This window comes from Nannospalax galili, unplaced genomic scaffold (assembly GCF_000622305.1).
Source record: "Nannospalax galili isolate Female #2095 unplaced genomic scaffold, S.galili_v1.0 scaffold215, whole genome shotgun sequence".
NCBI lineage: Eukaryota > Metazoa > Chordata > Mammalia > Rodentia > Spalacidae > Nannospalax > Nannospalax galili.
In genome coordinates this window covers 2,355,156-2,376,577 of record NW_008338533.1, presented here as the reverse complement: position 1 = coordinate 2,376,577, position 21,422 = coordinate 2,355,156, and the positions used below count along the sequence as shown (strand labels likewise).

General features: G+C 46.5%; 1 protein-coding gene across 1 annotated transcript in view; it reads left to right on the top strand.

The window, feature by feature from the left end:
- Rarb (retinoic acid receptor beta) overlaps nucleotides 1-21,422 on the top strand; it is a 460,578-nt gene that overhangs the window by 100,962 nt on the left and 338,194 nt on the right. The window contains exon 2 of the mRNA XM_008833143.3: nucleotides 926-1,372. Within this exon, the coding sequence (XP_008831365.1) occupies nucleotides 1,195-1,372 (178 nt within the window). The 5' untranslated portion in view covers nucleotides 926-1,194. The remainder of the gene's footprint in view (nucleotides 1-925; nucleotides 1,373-21,422) is intronic.

Here is a 21,422-nt window from a genome sequence, read left to right as displayed (position 1 = left end):
ACTCTCGAGGAATTCTGGGTAGAGGACTCCCAGAGTGCGCTCTGTAGGGGATGGGCTGTTGGAACCTCATTAAGCCCATGACCTGCATCAGGGGTTGTTAGTCCTCCATGAGCACAGGGACCATATTGCACATCTCTCATGTCTGCCCTAGTGCCTGACACATCCCCGTCCATTTAGATTTGACAGAAAAATGAACCCTGGGACAGAGTGGATGAATGATGAGTCATCACTCCAACTGATAGGTGGTAGACGGTGGGATGGAGAGATGGAGAAGAGGGATGGAGGGATGGAGAGAGGGATGGAGGGATGGAAAGATGGAGGAGAAGAGGGATGGAGAGATGGAGAGATGGAGGAGAAGAGGGAGGGAGGGATGGATGGATGGAGAGATGGAAGAGAAGAGGGATGGCGGGATAAGGGTGGGATGGAGGGATGGAGGAGAAGAGGGATGGAGGGATGGAGGGATGGAGAGATGGAGGAGAAGAGGGATGGAGGGATTAGGGAGGGATGGAAGGATGGAGAGATTGAGGGATGGAGACAGTGAGAGGTGGATGGAGGGGGAAGGGGGAGGGGGCGATGGATGGAGGACTGATGGCTTGGAGGGATGGAAAGGTGGATTGATTGATGTTCTTATAAACATATTGACAAAAAGAGACTGACATGTAAACATCTCACTAGGTTCCTTAGTTTTCATAAAGCTAAAATAGGAGTGTATACACACACACACACACACACACACACACACATACACACACACAAACACATATATTAGAATGTCAAAAGTTAAGACCACCAAATTGTAAGTTTACAGGAACAATAAGGATTTTGGAAACCTGAACTATTAATAATATCAAAGATTTTGCATAATAACTTGATAAAGAGGGAAATAACTTAGATTTGTGATATATCCTTTCTCCCCCCCATACAGGATTAACAGCCCTGGAATTTGAAGGCGCCTAGTCCCTCCCAAGCCTCAATTGGAACAGCTGGTCAACAACAGCATCCTGTGTCATCAACACAGCAAAATGAGAGGCAGGGGGACCCCGCTGGGAGGAAGCCAGGTCCGAGGGTGAACGCGCTTGACCTCGGTGAGAGCCTGGTTCAGACTCAGCCCACCCTGGGCTCCCTCGTGTGGTTCAGGAGCTGCAGTGATGCGCGCCCACCCTGGAGCATCTGCCCTTCAGTGAGGCCTGAAGCATGAGCACCGGCGGTCACACATGCCCAGTCCCAGGAGTGCGCGGACACATGACTCACTACCCAGCCGCACCCTACCCGCTACTTTTCCCACCGGTCATCGGAGGACTCTCCCTGCCTCCACTCCATGGTCTCCATGGACACCCGCCTCCCAGCGGATGCAGTACTCCCTCACCAGCCGGTAAGTACCGAGGGCCTTTGCTCTGACTAAATCAAACAGCAAGGTGGGGGGCGTCCAGGGCAGGCTCTGTTTCCTTCTGTCTGGTTCTCTTGCTTCAGAATTCTACCTGAAGTTCTATAGAAATAAATACGATGAAAATCTATGAGCTGGCAAGACCTTCTGCAGGGGTGAACTTGGTGTCTGGTGTGTGCCGGGACATTTGCTGGGTGCTGTATGTGCACGTAATACAGAAGTGGACCAGCTCTGGCTGAGGCGCCTGAAGAAACTGATCAGGTGGGAAGCATGTGCTTTGAACTGGATGGTGATCTGTAACGCCCACTAAGGCTCTCTTGGAGCCGGGGTCTGACTTGGTGATGTCTCTTGCACTGTGCCCTGCACAGACAGTGCCCATAATTCTCAGCACACAGACGTGCTGTTGAACCCTGTTGGATGGTTTTCCAAGTCCTTTGCTTTATTTATAAAAGCAGGAGGTAGACAGAGATTGACCACAGCCTATAGCTGGCCAAGCTGGGCTTTGTAGAATGTTCAGGCCCCAAGGATTCTGGGAGAGGCAGGGAGGGTGCTGAGAAGTGTGCACCTGTCTAGATGCTGCGTAACATGAACTGTCACTTGCTCTCTTCCATTCACCCTGCGTGCCCTGAGTTTCCCTTAAAACCAGGACCTGAAGTAGCCCAAAGCTGTGGGATTTGATCAGCTTGGGTCTCAGGCAGCCTAAGAGCTTCTAATCTCCAACTGATGTCTTAACTTCTCAGCCGTGTCCATGAAATGTACTGTGCCGGACAGCTTGAACTGTCAGCTTGACACACCTGGGAAGAGGGACCCACAACTGAGGAATTTCCTCCATGGGATTGGTCTGTGGCCAAGTCTGTGAGACAGTTCTTAATTACTGAGTGACGTGGCCCAGCCACATTGTGCACAGTACTGTCCCTGGGCAGGTGGTCTTGTGTTGTATAAGAAAACAGGATGAGCACAGGCTAGAGGAACAAGCCTATGAGCAGCGTTCCTCTGTGGTCTGTGTTTTGGTTCCTGCCTCCAGGTTCTTGCCGTGAGTTCTTGCTTTGGCCCCCTCCATGACAGACTGTAAGCTCGAAGGGAACGAAGCTCATTCCTCCCTTAAGTTGCTTTTGGCCGGTTTTATCACAGCAATAGTAACTAGAGCACACACCACAGTGAGAAGGGGAATGTTTGAATATGCTGTGTGCCAGGCTGGCTAAGCTGTGCGATTAGACACCAAAGCTCTTGAGTGACTCCTGGATGAGCTGAGCTGTGTGTATCTGGAACTTTTTTAACCTCACAGATGCTAATAGCACACAGAATGCTGTGAACTCTCGGTGGACGTATAATGCAGCAGCCATTTTTCTAGATCAATATTGGTGAGATGTTGGCAGTTACATATGATTCAGCCTTTGCTAGGTTCAGAGAGACACAGGGTTAAATAGCTGACTTTCAGAACTATAAGAAGGGGCTGAGTAACTGAGACTTGGAAGGAAGTTAGAATGACACAGGAAGGGCGGTCCAGGGAGGACACTTCAAAGCTGGCTTCCCTAATTCCAGTGCCTTGTTTTATTTTATTTTTTCTTGTCAGTCAAGGCATGTGAAAGCTGCTCAGATGAAATTCATTAAAAGGAGCCACTGCTAAGACCGAGTCTGGGAGCCGTCAGAGAGGAAGCTATCTTTATTAAAGCCTGCGTCTTAGATCCTAGAATGAGGGTGAGGTCTTAAAAGTCACCTACAGCCCATCCTCTGGCTAAAAATAAGTATGAAATTTTATTCATGTCCTAAAATAATTAGGAAGGAAGCCAAGTGTCATGATTTCTCAGTAAATAGCAGTCTACATGCCTGGATGGAAAGGCAGCCACGTACGTAGGACAGAGGAGACACTGCGGACAGCACTTCCGCAGAGAGACCCTGATGGTGAACAGTGGGGCTTGCTGATGCCTCCTGGATACTCGGGTCACACCTGTATCTGCAGCTCAGCCAGAAAGAATAAACCCTCCTAACCCTAAAATGAGGTTCTGTCAGCACTGTGTCATCATAAAGATTCTAGAACTTTCCACTTCAAAAGCATGTGAGCACTTTCCATGCTGGCTTCTGATGTCTAGCCTCTTCCTCACACTCCTGCCCAGGTTCCTGAACGAGCCCAGGACCTGAACTTTTCTGAACCTCTTTCTCTCTGTGGTACAGTGGTCCCATTTTCACACGTGACGCTGTCCTTTCTAGACCTGGTGGAGCATTCCACCAGGAGAATTCAGAATTTGTGTCAAAGCTTCATATAGCAAGACTCTGCTGCACTCAGAAAGAAAAAAATGACCTTAAGTCTACATACAGCTTATAGTTGTTTGACTTCTTGACCTCTGAGATTTATACTGTAGGATAATCTTGTATAATAATCATCTATAAATCCCTTAAGGAAGAACGTGGGTTATAAATCAGAAAGGAGACATGTAGAAGGGAAACCAGGCATCACCAAGACCTTCTGAACCTAACAGGGCTGATCCTCTGACTTGGATTTTCTCCTGTTCGCACACCTTGGCCACAGGCAGCTCTCTCTGGTTTCGTTTGTGTGAGCAATGGGCCCTGTTTGTTCAAGGCTCTTGACATAGCCACATGCAGTTCAGAGGGAAGGATATGACCCCTTCTCAGTTCTCTAGAATCTTGTACTCTGAAGAAATGGAGTTATTTATTAGAGAGAAGAAAACTTGAAATCATCCCATGTTTATGCCTGCCCCTGCCATTGAACTGACCTAATTCTTAAAGCCTCTGTAGACCTAAAGCATGGGAGATGTGATAAAGGGGATATATGATATATAACAAGGCTAGCTACCCAGCATGCAGCACCTCTTGGCCCAACCACAGAGCAAGATAATTGCTATCACTCTCAGCAGTGTCAATAGCCTTCTGACTCGGTTGCCAGACCATGAGTGGAAATCCTATTTTATCTATAAAGACCAAGAGGCTTACAGAGAGAACAGAGCTTCACAGCCAGCTAGAGTTGGAGTCAAATTCCAAATGCATGCCACGGGGCCTTAAAGTGCACACCTTTCTAATATCGGGCCGGGAGGTCGGCCTAAGCTTTGGATGGTGCCTGTGCCACAGAGGCATCTCTTTCCACGATGCATTATGGGGCCTGTGGAGATGACAGTTAAGGGACTCTGCAACCTCCTTAGTTTCACAAACTACATGGAAACAGCTATTTGTTTTCATCTAAGTGAAGGGTTGAGGGGGGTCGTGTTGAGGGACCACAGCAAAAGCCTTCCAGTTGGAGAAGAGGGTATGGGCTGCCACACAATGCTCACTATGAAAGTTGGATGGCTGTCTGTCTGTCCCTTCACAGCTGTGTGTTCAGTCTTAGGTGGTGGGAGTACACTTCTAGGTTTTTACAAGTCAGGAAACATTGTTAAGCATTTTGGCTTCAGAGTCCCCTCAGACTGGTCTGCTTAGCTCCAGCGTCATACGTGAGAGTCCTTTCCTTTTGTTTCTTTAGTGATCAAAAGGTACTGTCCTGTCACAACCACAAAATAGTGTATTCATGGACTAAACCCAACTTGTCAATTTCATCATCTGATGCTCTTTGGTCCTGTCCTCTTTCTATGAGTTAATTTGCCCTTAACTTTAGCCAAAGCCCCCACTGAACAGGAATCATGTTCGGTGTCCAAGGATTAGCCCACCACTGTTTTCTCAGTTGCTAAATGGAACATGTGGCCTTCACATTGTTAAACCTAATAAAAGAAAAGGTGAAAGAAAGCCAAAGACACTTGTCCCTAATTTGTAAGCCAGGTGTAGCCATTTTTCCCATTTCACCTGGTTCCGTTACTACTTGGACAGTCAAAAGATTTACCTCGATGTCTGCAAGAGAGATTTTACACTTGAACTAAGAGAACTCTTCCAGTGACTTGGCTAGGCCTAGAGCCGCATGAGTATTCTGTAGGAGTTCGTTTCTTACAGGTCAACAAGTACAGATTACTTCGGCGCCTCTGCCCCTCCACATAAGGGGGTCTTTGTATTTCCAGGTCTCTCTACTATTGCCCCAGATTCTGGTAATGTTTGACATGTGGTCCTTAGCATAGTTCTTGTTAGGAGCTGAGTGCCTATTGTCCATTAAATTTCACCCCAAAGAGACCAAAATCACATGAACATGAATTAGAAACCAAATGATTATTGTTCTGTTTCATCAAATCAACTACAGTGCCCAAAGGCAACCCAGCTGGGGACACAGGGTCTGAAAATAAAAGTGGGCATTCGGTCATGGAGGCGGTCGTAGAGCAGAAGCGGATTCCCTCCATGGTGCTCCGACTGACCGATGCGTCTTCCTAGGGGAGGCATATTGAGAAGAGCAGACACAAAGAACAAGAATCGGGAAGATGAGAGGGCGCTGTTAAAGACCGCTTTTACCTAAAGACATCTGGTCACATTTGCTAGACGTGTTAGACAGCAGCATCTAAAAAGATCGTTTTTGACTCAAGAAAATTGGACACATAAAGTTAGATTCCCACAGGGCTCTGAGACGGCCGAGTTTGGAGACCTCAGTCAATTCATCCACCTCTGGCAACCAAGGATTTCAGGTAGGCTACGCCGAGTGGCGGGAAGGGCATGAGGACAGGCCCTGAACGCCTCGGGCATCTCACAGAAGCTCTGTGGTGTAGCCCTGCTGCTGAGCTCAAGCAGCCCCCGTCTCTCTTTGCCTCTTTTATGCACTCGTTTCCTCTGACATTGGAGTGAGTCTTCGTAGCTGAGTGCCTTCCGCAGCACAGCAACGTGGATGCAGTTAACAGTGATGTATGACACAGGTAGAAGAGAGCATTCCGTATGTGCTCATCATAAAGAAATGAAGGAAGTTTACGGTGCTGTAGATGTGTGATTTCCTGCATTGGTCATTGCGGTGTGCCTTCCGCAGCACAGCAACGTGGATGCAGTTAACAGTGATGTATGACACACGGTGCTGTAGATGTGTGATTTCCTGCATTGGTCATTGCGGTATACTCACAAATCAAAGCAGCACAACCTACCTCAGAAAATGTACAAATATTATGTGCCGATAGAAAATAAAAGTAAAATATAAAGTGGAAAGAGAGGGTTCGAAGGTGGGGGAGGAAGAGAGAGAGAATTAGCCTCATTCACTCCTGCCACCTCCAAACTCTCAAGGCCACCAGACCATCAAGATGGTGGGTCAGCTCTCTTACTGACTTTTATTTAAATTTTGACGGGATAATGGGTGTTACAGGTAATTGCTATTTATTTGGTCTACTGCGTACAAAACCTCTATCCACGAACTCACTATGGAGACCAGGCTGGCCTCCATCTCACAGAGATCCTCCTGCCTCTGCCTCCTGAATGCAGGGACTGAAGGCGTGCACCATCATGCCCAACTGGAGCAGTCATTTTGACCACTGTAATCATCAGTTCGTTGGCTTGAATGCTGCTGTTGTCTTGCCTGACAGTCTTGTGTCAGGGTTTGTGAGCTAACCCATCCTTCAGTCTTAGATACAATTTTGTTATGTAATTAGTTCTACATGCTGTTTGTGGCCTGGTGTGTGTGTGTGTGTGTGTGTGTGTGTGTGTGTGTGTGTGTGTGTGTGTGACATCTCCACATCTGGGAATTTCTAGTTTCTTATAACCCAAACCATTTTTTTCCTTTAATGTCTCTTTTCTTTTTTAAAGACTTCTGATCGCAGAGGCCTGAGATATCACTCAAGAGTAGGGCTTCTGCCTCGTACGTGTGGAGCCCTAGGTTAAGTCCCCTGAACTGAGAGCCTAACTAAACCCTTTCATGGCTAATTCACTTTCACTGCTTGATGCCTTTTTGTGTAAAAAGATAAATCAAGTGTGTTATTGAGATTTGCACATATAGTTACTTTCTTTAATGTACTGCTGAAATCTTTTAAAATCTATTGTGGAATATACATTGGAAATGACCACTTATTAATTTAGTGCTGAGATTTTTGTTCCCAAATTCTCATGACATCTGCAAATGCCTGGTCTGAGAGAATCTACGAAGAGGTTTAAGAGTAAAGAGAGCGTTATCCGTCCCATGGCCGCCTTGGCAGCAGCCAGTCTCCTGCCGCCCTGTGTGAGGCTGTGTTTCCGGACTGTGTGGGCCCTAACTGTCTAACACAGACTGCTCTTTCAGAAGAGGTCATAGTGCTGAACCACGGTATGCTTGTGTAAGGAATGGGGAGACAGACACCAGGCATTTGACAGGGGCCGAGAACAGCCCATGAACTTGAACGTGAACTGTCCAGTCTCAGTTCTCCAGCATCCCAAGACCCAGGGTCATGAAGGCGTCCTAGAAGATGAGGTGAGATTTTCATCAGCTGATATCATGAACTACTCATGACAGTGTCACAATAAAAACTCAATAAATGGCTGTGGATATTCTCCGAGCTCTATACGCACCAGCCGCCACTTCCAATCAAATCCTTTTCTTCCACAGAATAGTCACCCCATGGTTGCACGTAGTAGCAATTGCTTCCAACATGCAAAGGTTTCCATAAACTTTAAGAATGTGAGGCAGGTAGAAGATTTCCCTGCACAGAATGAATTTCCTGCCAACATGTTTCCTATTCGGTACAGAATTCTCCAGGGGGTAATCTTAAACTGGGTTACTGGAGAAGACCCTACTGCATACGCAAGTATGGCACACTGAACAAGTCTGTATTCATCACGAAGAGTCTGCCTCTAAAAATACACAGGCATTTAAGGTGTCTGTGTTCAGAGCCAGAGAACCGGGTCAGAGGTCATGTTCTTTCCTCTGCAAGGCCTACAGCTCACTTGTCCCCGTGAACAATCCCCAGTACTCATCGGTTTGATTTCAGTAATGTTCGTACTAGTCTGCATCTCTCAGACGTTGTGGGATTCCTGCTGCTGTTACCAAATTAGTATTAATTAATTAGTGAGTGTGAAGTCGACCAATCTATAAAACACACTGGAAAGGAAAAGGTTAACCCTGATGCTTTACAGCAGCAGACAGCACTTACTGATGAGCACGTGGTAAAAAGGACCAGGGCCCTTCGGGCTGCTCAGCAGTCACCCTGATGGGAAACTGGGACATGACAAGGCCTCCTCCGCCTCAGTGACTCCTCGCTGACCGAGCTTTCAGGGAAATTGGTTCCAAGATGAAAGTGAAATCCTCCATTAGAACATACGTAGACCATTGTGGGTAATGTCATTTTAGCTAAGTCTGAATCCCCACATTACGTATAGATACTTTCAATGTTTCAAATATTAAAATAAGTATTTGAAATATTTATATGGCATATGCATAGGTCTGGGAAAAGACTGAGGTTTGAAACCAAGAGTCACAGAACTCTAAGACGAGCTGACAAAAACAAGTCCTTAAGAATGTACGGAGAGTACAGCCCGGATACGAAGGAGGTTGCGATTGTGTCCTTCATTTCACTGAGTGGAGTTCAAAGTCTGTGTCATCAGCACCTCAGTAATTAAAGAACTGTAAATCAAGTGACCTGGAAGGCTGTTTACAGCCACTGAAGATGCAGAGCATGTGTGGTGCCAGCACGGCGGGCTGTGCAGAGCATCTATTTAATCACTTTAACATTTTACCTTAGAAAACGGATTCGCTGTGGTCAAAGACTTTAACTTCTAGTATTATTCTAGAGACTCTCTTTAGGTGAGTACTAGGATCAAATATCTGTAAGCACATAAGGGAAAAATAGTATTATGTTCAGTAAATTGAATGATTCGACAGTGAAAATGAAGTTGTCAGTTGCAACACGGGCCATTGAAATGTAGCATTGAGGGCTGATGGGAAGGCTTGGTGGGTAAAGGCACTTATCACCAACCCCGAAGACCTGCATTCAGCTCAGGACCCACCTGGTAAAAGAAGGGAACTGACTCCACTAGTTCTCCACTAGCCTTCACACATGTTGTGGCATGCAGTGACCTGTGCACACACACACACACAATAATAATGATAATAACAATAAATAAACAAAGCTTATTAGTTCTCCACTAGCCTTCACACATGTTGTGGCATGCAGTGACCTGTGCACATACACACACACACAATAATAATGATAATAACAATAAATAATCAAAGCTTATTTTTTAAAAGTAAATGTGGGGCTGGAGAGATGATTCAACAGTTAAGAGCACTGGCTGCTCTTGCAGAAGACCAGAGTTTGGTTCCCAGCACTCACATGGCAGCTAACCACTCTCTGTAACTCCAGTTCCAGGGGATCCAATGCCCTCTTCTGACCTCCCCAGACATTGCACAACACAGGTGCATTTGCACACCTGCAGGGAATACACTCATATACATAAAATAATAAAAAAATTAAAGGTAAATAGAATAGTCATCACTAATCAGGCTCTTTACTATTACTTCTAGGATGTTAACATTGTTATAAATTGTTGAGAAATTAATGTTCAAGCATTGCTAGACTTATGGGTGAGGGAGTTAAAAGGCAGAACAGCAGTAGGGAAACATGCAGGTTGGTTTCATGTTTGGAGCGGTGTTGGCACATTCAGCAAATGAAGCAAAGATGCTCGTGGGCTCCTTTGTTAGTCTGATGAAGGGTGGACAGCTGAGCAGCGGCGAACTAAAGACAGGCTGTGATCAATGCAGTCACCTCAGGCTGGGGTGCATGGATGCCCTTCTCTGTCCTTGTACTTTAGAATGGATGTTGCTCTCCTCCTCTCCTAGGGAGGCTCCTGAGGGCCCATGACCTGCTCCTGAGGGTCCATGATCCCCATGTCCAAGAGGGATCCCTGGGACCTATGACTGCTTCAGAAAGAAGAGTGAGGGGAAGGTGAGAGGACCCTCCCTTCCCGCACTGTTTCCTCAAGTGCCACGGGGCTGAATTTGAAGGGCAGCATGTTCTAAACTCTGTTGGAATGTAGAAGAAACTTCTTGAGACAATTATATATTTTAGCAAAAGCATACATGCAGAAAATCAAAGAGCAATGCACACTAGATCCGTAGTAATTGGGTACTTGGTGATACAGTGGGCCAGGAAAGTGGGTGGGGCAGGGATGGAGCATGGGGGCAGATCTGCAGAAGGCGTTTCATCTTGAGTGAGTGGGTTCATCCCTCCGAGGTTTACTGCTGCACACACGTTCCACTTCTGTGGTTATTGAATACACATTATGACAGAAATTTCCAGAGGGGTCTGGGGAGAGGGCTCAGTGGTTAAAGCACATGTCATGAAAGCCTATGGACTAGAATTCAGGTTCCCAGAAATGGCTTAAATGTCAGGACGGCAAGGTGGCTAGTCTGTAAGTCCAGCCTGGGACAGCAGAACAGGGGTCACTAGAGAAAGCTGCCTTGTGCGATGAGCCATGTTGGAAGATCTGGGTTTGACTGTGTCCCTGCCTCAAAGGAAACGGGAGAAGAGCTGTTGGAGAAAATCCCTGACGCCAGGCTTGGGTATCCACGTACATTCATGTGTGCCCACACATATGCAAAAAACATGCATAAACACATGCATACACCATACACACACACATGAAAATGGAAACAAAAAAAAGAAACACAAGTATGACAGCCAGGCGTGGTGGCGCATGCCTTTAATCCCAGCACTCGGGAGGCAGAGGCAGGGGCATCTCTGTGAGTTCAAGGCCAGCCTGGTCTACATAGGGAGTTCCAGGACAGCTGGGGCTACAGGGAGACCCTGTCTCAAAAAAGAAAGATAAGGAAAAACAAGTGTTACTGGGGATCTAATTTCATGGTAGAGTGCTTGCTTCACATGCTCAAGGTGCAGGGACACCACACACACACACACACACACACACACACACACACATACTGAGGGGGCGGCTGATAAAATGTACTTTAAAGTTGCAGTCTTAACAGTGATGGCTTAATTGCAATGTTTTAATTATACAGATTAGAGCTGCCAAGATGTGAAAATACTCACTCCAGCCTCATGAGGTAGAAGGTCCCCACAGGCAGGAGAGGCTCATGAACTGGAACCGCAGACCCAGATTAGCAGAGGTGCATCCGTACCCCTCAGTGAGAGCAGAGTCCTGAACTGCCACACAGTATCTGTGGGTTCACAGCTCATGGACACGCTGAGCCTAACCAAAAATAAATGTTCGATCAAGATGAATGACTAGTCCTCAGAGACCTCACACACTTCACAAAGCCTGCCTTCCTTGGTGGTCCTGGTATGCATCAAGAGACAGAGGACTTGAGGCTCTACTCCTGAGGAGTGAGGGCAAAACCCACCCCTAGTAGCAGGGGCCCAGAGAGAAAAGATCATCACGACCCTGATGAACAGTATGGAATCAGCGAATTCTGGACAAGACAGAGAGGCCTATTTGCAGGCCAGACCACAGGGTCAGGAAAATTGCAGCCTGGCTCAGGGACCTCCTGCACACTTCAGCCCAGTTCAGGAACCCCACGCACACGTCACCACAGCCTGGGGACCCCATGCATGCTTCACTCTGGCTGGGGGCCATGAATGCTTTACCCTAGCTCCGGACCCCCATGCACACTTTGTCACAGATAATCCCCTTGTCCTCTGTGTCGGTTGTCATGAGGACTAAGGGAAGACTGCATGAGACAGTCCCTGCACAGAGCTCAGTGGAGCCCCAGTGCTCCCTTAGTGTGACTCGGTGTATTGATGGGGGAGGACTAGGAAGAGGTCGAGGATGAAGTGCCAGTGGAAGAAGCCAGTATGGGCTATAGCATTCTCCTTAGTTGGATGAAATCACCCTGGTAGGTGGCAGGGCCCATGAACGAATTCCTGTTCCTCATGGTTCCATGCACTGCACACCCCACACAGCACTAACTAATCATTCCTAGGAAGGCTCACTGGCTGGCCAAATGATGCTCCCTCCTCCAGAGGGACACTAAGACCCTGATGTATGCAGCAGTATGCATTATCTAACTCGGGAGGACAAGCACCTGGAATCTTCCAGAGGCTCTGCCTTGTGGAACACAGCAGCAGGCTCACTGGTCAGTTCTGCCTGAGACCTGCAACACTCCATGTTCTCGTAGGAAGCTTTGACCGCTCAGCTAAGGAATGCTTTTCTGTAATGACAAGTGTGTCATTCTGTGGGGTTAATTCCCTTCTGTTAATGACAGCAGTTTTCTGGTTTCAGATGATAGACAGCAAGCTCTTTAAGATGTTTCTGGAAGAGAAAGGTCTTCTCACCACGCACGGGCCTTCCTCTCTGTCCGTGGCCACTTTCTATCCCTTGATTTCAGAGCCAGCTCAGGTTAGTAGCTACATGTTGCAGAAGTTATTCCTGATGAGTCACTGGAGATCCAGCATCTCTGACTCAGGGATCCTCATCTGAGACTAGGGCTGAGGCTCTGTTGGTAGACTGCTTGTCAAGCATGCATAATATCCTAGCTTTTACCCCCAGTACCACACAAACCAGCACATGCCTCTAATCCCAGCTCTCAGAAGGTGAAGACAGTATAATTCAAAGTTCAGGATCACTTTTAGCTACATAGGGAATTTAAAAAAAAAAAAAAAAGTCTTCCTGTTAAAAAAGGTATGAGAGATTGACTTGGACTGAATTGATTCCCCAAGGTACCAATGGATTTGTGTTGGGGACATGGCTGTGGATCTTTAGTGAGCATGGGACCAAATGAGCAGGCTACCCCAAATCTCCCTACTGGAGGAGCTGGAGCAACGCACATGGAAAGGTCTCTAACTCAGTTTATGCTGTCTAGGGAGGATCTGGAAGGACACACCCTAACCCAGGAATTTGTGCTCCTGTCACAGTTCCTCGTGAAGGGTGGACACCTCTGTCTGATCCACTGTGACAAGCCACATAGGGACTCTGGTGATAAACAAAGTCTTTGCGGAAAGTTCCCTAGGTCATCCCTGTTAGGCAGGGAAGGATTTTCATCTCTTTCTCTAGCAGGCGGGGGCAGCCTCTGGGAAGAGAAGGGTTGGTTCACTGCCCAGCTCCGCAGTGACCCTGGAAGGACTTGTTTAAGCAGCTTTACAGATGTGTAACAAGAACCGGGTGCTCACATGTTCCAGACTCAGAACTTACCATGAGGCTGTATGTCTAGGTCTTACAGGAAGGTAGTATCCTGCTAATGACTTTGTAAATGCCAGAACAGGAAGGCAAAACCTTTTGGGGGTGGTTCTTTAAGTGCAGTTAAACAGCCTCTCAAGGTTAAATAATTTATAGGTCAAACAGGGGAACACGTGGCCTCTTGGGGCTTCTCATAAACTAATTACTCTCCTAACTTCCTTCTGCCTTCTGAAACAGTCTGACTGGTGCTCCTCGGTGTAACTGGTTTTTAATCATTATGGATCACTCTGCAGGGTAAACTAGGCTTTGGGGGACTGGATTCACAGTAAAGATGGTCAGATACTGGCAGCCACACCTGAGATTGCCTTTTCGTGTTTAGTGTTGGACACGGTAGACGTATTGAGTGGAGAAAGCCCACATGTCGCAAGATTAACCTATCAGAATGTAGACAAAAGTTCATTCAAAACAAACTCTAGAAACTTTACTTCAGTTAGTTTGCAAACATAATGTCATCTCATAGTCACAGAGAAAAGTGTTATCATTGCCTGTTAGGGTATAGTTCTCCCTCCATCCCATAGCACTCCCTTTATATAAAATATTTTATTATTATTTTCTTAAGTTTATGAGTATGAGTGTTTTGCCTGCATGTATGCAAGTGCATCCATGTCGTACAATGCCCACAGAGGTCAGAAGAGGTTGTCAAATCCCCTGAGATCTGGAACTGGAGTTATGGATGGTTGTTAGCCACCATGTGGGTGCTGGGAACCAAACTGGGTCCTCCACAACAGCAATCAGTGCTTTTAACCTCTGAGCCATCTCTCCAGCAACCATAGTATTGCCATTATGAGTTATTCCAAAGATAAGACTCTTCTGCTTTGTGGCCATTTTTGTAGGGAGCCCATTGTTTTATGTTTTCATCTCTGGCTGAGCCCCATGAGCTCACACCCCCTGGTCATTACTAGAAGACTGAGGTCCAGTCCTCCTGTCCAGCGTGTCCTCTGAAGTCCCAGGTCACTTTCCCTAATGCAGACCTACTGGTTTTGGCTAATTTTTTGTTTCCTCTCAGCTCATTTTATTCATGTTATAGAAATCACTAAAATCCTCTCAGAGGACTCCTCTCTCTGGTTGATATGCACTCTCTATAACACTGTCTGAGCCTCTGCTTATTATGCCATGGGTCGATGCACCATCACAGCTGTACATGGAGTCTAAGGGCTCCTCCAGCTTTGCCTCCATTCCTTTAAATCACTGTCTTCTGATAACTTACCTACAGTGCCATGACTAGATCACAGGGTTTATGTTGATAACCAATCCCAACCTCCTTATTTTTTAAATATTTACAGTAGATGAAATGATTACCTGAAAAGCTTGCTTATCGTGGATAGCACTTCTGTGTTGAGTGAGGCCACACGGACTCTGACCTTCAAATGTCTGAAAACAAGTTAAATATACCCCCCACAATTGACAGAGGAGAAATGACAGCAATTAAGATACATCTACACAGTGAAACAGCAGAGGCAGCCGCAGCAGCCTCTCCTGGCCCAGCTAGTCCTCCACGGAGCCAGCAGTCCATTTGGTAGCATCGCAGCTGGCTGTGTCTGCTCCATCTTTCCCCACCGTGGGGTGTCCTTGCTGAGGATCATGTTGTCAGAAACATTTGGTGGTATGTGAGGCTGGCTGTGCTGTGGTGCTGGTGCTGAGGGATTAAGGCTGAGGATGCGCCACACCTGCACCACATCAGGAAGTTCTGCTAGGACGCCCCACCGAGGGACACAGAGAAGTCAGACCTGCCCCTCCACATGGCTCTGAGCAAGGGATCAGCCTGAAGTCCAGTACAGGGGACAAACCCAGTAACCCACCGAGGGCTTTGGGAGGGAGGCAGGGGGCTTCTGCTTCTCCCCAGTGGCTGTGACCAGGAGATGGGCCTGGCGTATGGTCAAGGTACCAAACATGTTGAGCACCCACAGGCATCAGATACACTTCTAGGAGCCTAGAGTGTGCTGCCAATTAAGGAAGAGCCAAACGGATGAGCGCTAGATGTGGACTTGGAGTGGGTGTGGCTTCTGACAAGTTAGCAAGAAAGGCAAGCTGAGAACTTTAAGCACCATTTAACCAAACACATAAAGTCAGTTCTGAGTTCCGGACGGGAGGCCCTGAGTAGCTATTAAGGTTCTATGCATTCTCCATGGGCTCCACAAACCCATTCTCCCCAGACCCTCTTTACTCAGTCCAGAACCTCCCTCTCCCACTGACCACAACCCTTAGTACACTGTCTCTAACCAAAGAAAACCTAATTCTAGGAGCAGAGGCCAACTTCCCTTGGTACAAGCTCTGAAGACCATAATGCAGAAAGTCTTCTGAAGTTAATTTAAAGCAAAAGCAAACCCACCTTCACAGGCTGAAGACGGGAACGTGAAGACATCACCACCCAGAGAGGTTCAGAAACCACTGGCGTGCTGGCTCCTCCTCCCTGGGCCTCATTGTGCTTTTTATTGGATTTATGTTTCAATTATCTCAGTTATAACTGCTTGTCAGCACGTCATTCTAATCAACAAATTTCTCATAAAGAAGTAGAAATTACCAAATTTTATTGTTCATCGTTTTATTATTTTTATTGTTCCTCTTCTCGGTTCTGCTGTTAGGGACGCACTGGGAGACCAGCTGCTGTGGTGTATTTTATAGGGCGGTGTTTTCGGTTTCCATAGTCATTTTCTTTCAGCTGTGTGTGCAGATGATTGCGTTCAGTGAGAGAAAGAGGATGATGAGGTGGGGAGAGGCGAGGACAATGGAGGTGACTGTGCAAAGCACGCGTTACACACCTATACATATACTGCGTGTCAGACACCTCCACGCAGCTCCACAGGGCAGGCCTAAACACATTGTAAATGGTCTCTGCTATCACCCACCTAGTAATGTAGCTACTTAGCTACACAGTTTAAATGAAATTACTTCCGTATTAAAAATAGACTGGCATTAATCCCAGTAACCTACTTGTGGAAACAACCTCAGCGCCCGGGGACTAATGACTAAGGAGACTGATGGGTGTGTTCATGGACAGGTGTGGTGGAGTATTACTTGCTCTTGAAGAAGTAGATGCTGCTGTTTGTGAACACATAATCAGTCCAATTTGATCTAGTTCAGCTAGGCTGACTGAGCAGTGAATCTGGCGGAGCCTCCTGTTTCTGCCTCTCCAGAACTCGGATTACAGGTTGCCCCACCCTGCGTGGCTTCCTGTGTGGGTGCTGGGAGTTGAGCTCCGCATCTCACTCACTGAGCCACACCCCCATGTTTTATTTATTATCTGAAGCAATGTCTTACTGTGTAGCCATGGCCTGCCTCAAACCCACACACCTCCTGCCTCTGCCTCCCACAAGCTGGGACTGCAGGCCTGTGCCACCATCGCGGGCCACGACATCCTTTGTGTGGAATCTATAAACAGAATGAGAGTAGAGCACAGGAAGATTGTTACCAGGAAAGTAGAAAGGACCGAGAAGTAGGTCAACGGGCATATACTGCTGTCAGGTAGGTGGATAGTCTGGATCTCACACACAGGAAACTGCAGTTGGCCTAGGCTGTAGGTCCACAACAGGTGTACAAAGTGTGTTCACACAAAAGGCACCTTGGGAGGAGCGGGCAGTGTCACCTGCTCCCCAGCACAGGTATTCGTGTTGTGCCTGTATCCCACACCTCCGTTGTCACCCGAAATGGAGAATCACCAGGCGACGTGCCCTCCTGTCTAGAAAGGGATGCAGGCGTGAAGCATGGCCAGTGTGGGTCTGGGAAGACAGCATCCCTCTTCTGCGATCTGTCTCAAGATTCAGGTGGTATACAAAAGTCCCAAACCAACGGTCAGAAAACTAGTGTATGTTTGTCAACAATGCTAACTCAGATACAGTGACAAAATACCACTTTTGCTAAGTTGGAAAACTTTTCTGGATACAGCAGATGTCTGTTGCGACCTTTCCCGTCATCCGGGCTTCTTTGTCCCGTCCCTGGTTCCTCCCTCTTTTCCTGACTGTCCTCAGCAAAATACTTTCTACAGTGTGCTGGAAAAAACACGATAATTCATACTAAAGGATAAGTGATTGATATGGCTTGCTACGTTTGCCTCCCATGGGTAGTTTAACAGAAATAGAAGTTTAGCAAAAAGCTTTAAAATGATCGCTAAAAGTGGGTATATGGCCTAAGTCAGTCATCAAGAGGCTATGGATATTTCTTGGTACAGATGTCTTCATGACACTGTTGAAACTGCATCATACAAATTGCTACCCTGCCCTTCCTGGAGCGTTAGAATGGAAATTTCCTTCAAGTCACACCTGCAGACCCTCCGCCATGCCTAGTTACCTCATTACACAATCACCTCCTGGGTTTTCTCCTGCTGATCCCATCTACCCTGCTTTCTGGTAAGCACCCCAATTTTCTCTTGACTATGATTCCCCTTCCTGTTTTTTCTCTGACAGGTTGGTCGCTTGCCTGCTTGGTTAATTGACTGGCTGCTTTCAAACAGAGCCTTACTGTATATATAGCTCAGGCTGGCTTGGAACTGGACGCCCTCCTGCAGCAGCCCGCACCCCCAGGGGTTGGGATTACAGGTGTGCACCACTATTTCCCGCTTACGGTCCATGTCTAAAATTCTACGTTTTAAAGCTCCACATACACCCTGCATCGTATGCTGCTTGTTCTTCCGTGCAGGGCTCAGTTCACTTAGCAAGTCATCTGTTCACCTTGTTGATTCAAGCGGTGGATCCCTTCTCGCTGATGCTGAAGAGTATTCACTGTCTTCACCCTGTTTATTCTGTCACCATTTGATGGATACCAAGGTCAGCTCTGCATCTGGGCTGTTGGGAATCACGCAGTGACACAGCTCAGGACATGGGTACACGCATTGCCTTTGAATAGAGAGATGCTCAGCAGTAAGATTGCTAAATCATAGCACATTTCTGTTTTTAATTTTCTAAGGAATTCCCTGGCAGTCTTCTGTCGCGGCTGTTCTAACGTGCGTTCCCACCAGCTTGCGGAAGGGTCCCTCTTCCACAGCCTGGCCGGCACTTCCTCTCTTTCTCTTTGTGATGATGGCCATTCAGACTGGAGTGCTGTGGCATCTCACTGAAGTTTAATTGGCATTTCCCTGATGGCTAGCGATGCTGAATCCCTTCTCATTGATGTGTTGGTCATTCCTGTGTCTTCTGCAAGGTTTCCCTTCTGTTCCGCTCAGTTTTTATCTGGATTATGTGGAAGTTTCTATCTGTTAGACTGTTTCAATTCCTTGCCTAATTTGGATATAACCTGCTGTCAACTACCTATAAGGACATTGGCTGGTGGGTTTTGGTAGTAACAAACCAATGTTACAAGTAAATCTCTAAGAATTTTGGCTGGTAGGTTTCAGAACTATCAAAGTTGGCTTCATCTGTCAACGTGACATAGCCTAGAGTTACCTGGGAAGAGGCGCATCGCCTGAAGAATTGATCAGATTGCCTGCCCTATAGCACTTGCAGCTGCTGTTGTGGTTGGTCTATGCTCTGTGATGCCATTCACAATAGCTACCGAGAATACATAACAGTGAGGGGAGCTGATGGAGCATCCGGTGAAAGCCACAGCGTAATCAGAAAGAAGTCAGAGAAGACAAATGAATGAAAGATGCCCCGTACTCATGGGTTGGGAGAATGCTTTTAAAAGCCCATGCTACCCAAAGAAATCTTCAATGCAGTACCTATCAAAATATTAATAATTCTAACATTCATATCGGAGCCACAAAAGAGCCGGAATCATCAAAGCTATCCTAAAGAAAAGGCAGGAAGCTGGTGGCATCAAGCTGCAGGATGCCACAGCTAGGCAAGATTTCTTACTAAGATTCAAACCTTTAGAGGAACCTGCAGGCTTAGCCTAGTTATCCTCAATAGCATATTCAACTTCTGAATTTATTCCAGATAATTCACTCAACTTTTATTCCTATTACACTCTCTAGACTATTGAATTCCCAAGAATTTTCTTATTGCCTTATAAAGTTCAGTAGGTTTAAAATGCTTTTTATTAAATCAAAGTGCATTGAAAATTTAACTGGATAATGAATTTCAGCTCTGTGGATTATATCTTACTGCTGACGTGTTGGGAAATTATAACATTCCTTGGAGAAAAAGAAGTGTTAAGTCTAACTTAAGTTATGTAGAGAGAGTTCATGAATCTGATCACAGATTTGAAGGGGAAACCATAATGTTTTAATAACATATTGATAGTGATGGAATACCAAAATGTAAAGATCTGTGAGGTGCCCAAGGTCTGTGTGTGTGTGAGCCATTTAATTTATAGAATCTGTGTTGGTGATTGTTTCAGATCCATTGCTTAGTCGCCAGATGGAGGCAAGTGGTGCTGACCGGCTGGCTCTGTGGGTCTGTCTCCTTTCTTCTGTGAGTCTCTAGTCATTTAGGGATTCCCCATGGTCAGCATTCCTGTCTCTGAAGTGCCCTACATCTGTGGCTTGAAGAGTATTCTGCATATAGTACCTGCCTTCCAAGTGGGGCATTTTTAAACCTGGCTACCATCCAGTCACTCCAAAGAGACTCTCACAGGCCCAGATAAAACCAAAAACATTTGGGATACAAATGGCAGTTTTGTAGTTTGGGTTCCTAAGACACAGCCTAGGAAATTCCAGTGGAATTATTTATATAAGGATGTGGGAGAAGTTACATCTGAGAAGTGGGAAAGTCAGACAGGAAGGAAAGGCATTCAGTAATGTGAGCAACTGTCATGTGGGTGCCTGATGCCTAAGCCCACAGGAGTACTCTAGACAGAGCTATAAGTCCTGAGGAGAGATGCGCTAGTCTCCGCTTGGTCACAGAAGCTTCTGGTTACTGTCCACATTGTTTTCTGACCACCAGAGAAGCATCCCTGTCAGATTAATGATGAACTCAACCAGAAGCTTTTATAAAGATTGACAGGTACACACTCCAGAGCATCAGTTAGACACCTAACCCACAGCACCTGTTACAGAGTGTTGAAACAAATCTCCAGTTTCTTCCTGTATCCCTTAACCAGGTACATGAAGGAGATGAGAATTTAGGGCTCAGTGGTTACCTAACTCTAATATTCTAATAGCAGAACTATTGCGTTTAGGCAAACCCTTTCCTGGTTCTGTTTGCTCAGCATAAAGCCTGTCTCTCAGATCTAAATAGCTAATCTCCTTTCTTTATTAAGTTGACTTTTTATGGCAGCTTCAAGTGAACTTTATCTTTTGATAGTGCAGTCTATTGCTCACTTGATTTTTCTCCTGAATCTTTGAGAATTCACTTCAACATTCGGGTCAAAAGTGGACGAGTCATGGCTGAGTTACAAGAGGCCCAGCAGCCCAGGACATGGACTGCTTTCTCCTCCTCCTGCCAGTGCTCTCACAGATTCTGAAAAAGCAGGGCAAGCTGCACATAGACGGAGCCGCGGCTGCCCACCGTGGGAAGTGCCAGTGACTGGAGGTTGCGGAGAACCTCTTGGGCTCTGCACTTTCTTCTGCCTTCCGAGCTTCTGTGAAGCGGTTAGAACGGTCAGCAGACTGTACTTCTCTTCTGCCACTTCAGGGAGAACTCTAAAGGAGCGAGAATTTTTATTTCCACATTCCCTGAAGACCCCAAGCGCTTAGGGTGGCATCGAGGTTCTCGGTAAATATTGGTTAATGGAAGCGGGAACCCAAGCTTTTTCATGGACGGCCTTGTCTCACTGTTTGCATTACACTCTAGGGAACCTGTTTCTATCAGAGGAGCTGCTTTTTCTTATCATATTCTGAAACGTTGAATTACCAGAAAACATGTCCATTAGAGCTCATGATGGTAACGTGCATGGCAGTCTCCATCCTAATGATTCTGATGAGTTTCTGCTTTTGACATCACAGATGGGTCATCTGCTCATATTTCACATTTCTTCCCTATATGTAGAAATTATACTAGTTAACCCCACTTCAGGAGGTAGTCCCCAAATCCAGACTCATCTTAAATATCAGGACCATTCTTTATTGAAATAAAATATTGCTTCCTCCCACATGACTTATTTATTTAGGCTTAATTTTTTTGAAGCAGGTCTTTTCTGTAGTCCAAGCTAGCTCCTGTTCCCA